This window comes from Hippocampus comes, unplaced genomic scaffold, assembly GCF_001891065.2.
Source record: "Hippocampus comes isolate QL1 unplaced genomic scaffold, H_comes_QL1_v1.1 scaffold968, whole genome shotgun sequence".
Classification (NCBI taxonomy): domain Eukaryota; kingdom Metazoa; phylum Chordata; class Actinopteri; order Syngnathiformes; family Syngnathidae; genus Hippocampus; species Hippocampus comes.
Window position 1 is genome coordinate 1 of NW_017805873.1, and position 2,044 is coordinate 2,044.

Genomic DNA, 2,044 nt, shown 5'->3' on the forward strand with positions numbered 1-2,044 from the left:
GAGAGGGTAGCCTCCCTCCGCCTTTGGGTGGGGGATGGTTCCTGGCTGTTGTTTGTGATTTGAACCAAAGAGCAGTTCAGAGGACTCACCCTTTTTGGTGTCCTTGGAGGGTGTGTTAGGGAGCACTGCCGCTGTGTACACCATCATGCTGCTGAGGGACTTCAATGCTCACGTGGGCTTTGACAGTGAGAACAGAAGGATGTGAATGGGAAGAATGGCCCCACCGATCTGAACCTGAGCAATGTTCTGTTACTAGAGTTCTGTGCTCATCACGGATTGTGCAATATGAACATCATGTTCAAACATCAGGGTGTCCATATTTGTAGTTGGCACCAGGACCCCCTCCATTGATGGCATGGCTGTGTCGTCGTCCAAATCATGTGGCCGCAAATACAATGGTATTTGCGGCCACATGATTTTGACACTTGGTTGAATGGTTTCATGGTAAATGGGCAGTAACTTACTGTATATCGCGCTTTTCTACCTTTGGTGCTCAAACTGCTTTACACTATTCCTCATTTACCTACTGATGACGCATCATCAGGAGCAACTAGGGGTTCAGTATCTTGCTCAAGGACACTTCGACAAGATCACAATGAACCTCCAACCTATGGGTTGGGAGACAACCACTCTACCACTGAGCCATGCCGCCTTTGAAAAGAGGAGCAGGGCTGTCATTCGATTATCACCAGGTGGTGTGTTGCTTCCAATGGTGGGGGAAGATACTGGTCCGAACTGCCAGACCTAAATGAATTGTAAGGGTTTTCTGAGAACGGATGGCAGACTCCCATGTCAAAAACAGTTTCCACTCCCACCTCTGGCAGAACTTCGGCCATGTCTCGGGGGAGGCAGGGGCAATTGAGTCGGAGTGCACCATGATCCGTGTCTCCATTGTTACGATGGCTGATCGTTGCTGTGGCTGTAAAGGAGTCACTGCCTGGAGAGGAGGGTCCATCGACAGGTCGAATCTCCGATTGTCAGTGTGGCAACTATGCAATTGAACTGAGAATTTGACATGAGGGCAAATATTTTTATTTTACGGCAATGTTCCTGATCTAAACCAGAGCTCCAAGGCAAGTGCCCCGTAGTTTGCAGTTTTCACGGCTAACCAATAAGGCAGGTTGCACATCGGTTAGCAATACCAGAGGATTTGCTTTTTAAGTTTTTTGCTTGCATTATCACATCCTGTTTTGGCTTAAAATTTCAGTGACGGAATTTTGGGTGCATCCTGATGTTAAATTGTGTTTTTCATAGTATTCTTCTTTTTTAGGACACTGGGCCTATTGTAACAGATAGGAACTGGAAGGGCATCGGTATCTCCCTCCTTGTCATTCTGGTGGTGCTTTCACTCATTGGACTCTCAATTGTTCTGCTATCAAAAGGTGAGACTCACTGCATATGCTGAAATAGTTTCATTGTACTGTATTTATCATTGTTTAAACACAAAAGGAACCTTTTTGTGTGTTTGCATGTTCTCCCTGTGCTTGCTCAGGCTTTCCAAGGTACTTTGGCCTTCTCCTTAGCTTATGGCTGAGTCCAAATGTTGCGCACTAATAAGGGGGGATATGCTATTTTGAAGGGGTGTCCAAAGGTCCAGGGAGGAAAAATGTATCAATATTACCTACAATGCACTTGGAAAAGTAGTGGCACAGGTGCGAATATCGAAGCAGTCCAGTAACTATAAACCACGGAAATAATTCATTCAATTTATTTAATTGAAAATATTTCCAAAAAAAGAAAACAAAATACAGTTTTAATATAAATATATATATATATATACACAGTAAATATTCCCATCCCCGGAATTCTATGAAAAGGAATATCCTTCACCCGGAACAAAAGCCTGTGCATTAACATTTTGACTACGATATTACATGTTACCGGAACTTACGTAAGCGGAAATTCCACTACCCGTAACCCGGATTGAGACGTCATGCCGCGGGAGCTGAAATAAACGCAACGCCCATCCGATGCTACGGAACGACGACACCGAGACACATTCTCACTTCGCGTTTTTCGATCATCAGATTCGAAACGATGACGT

The 2,044-nt window shown here is 44.7% G+C and overlaps 1 protein-coding gene across 1 annotated transcript in view; it reads left to right on the forward strand.

Annotated features, from left to right (window-relative positions):
• Positions 1-529: 529 nt before the first annotated feature.
• LOC109527098 (inactive dipeptidyl peptidase 10-like) overlaps positions 530-2,044 on the forward strand; it is a 73,225-nt gene continuing 71,710 nt past the window's right edge. The window contains exons 1-3 of the mRNA XM_019888806.1: positions 530-712; positions 825-980; positions 1,271-1,382. Coding sequence (XP_019744365.1) covers positions 530-712; positions 825-980; positions 1,271-1,382 — 451 coding nt within the window. The remainder of the gene's footprint in view (positions 713-824; positions 981-1,270; positions 1,383-2,044) is intronic.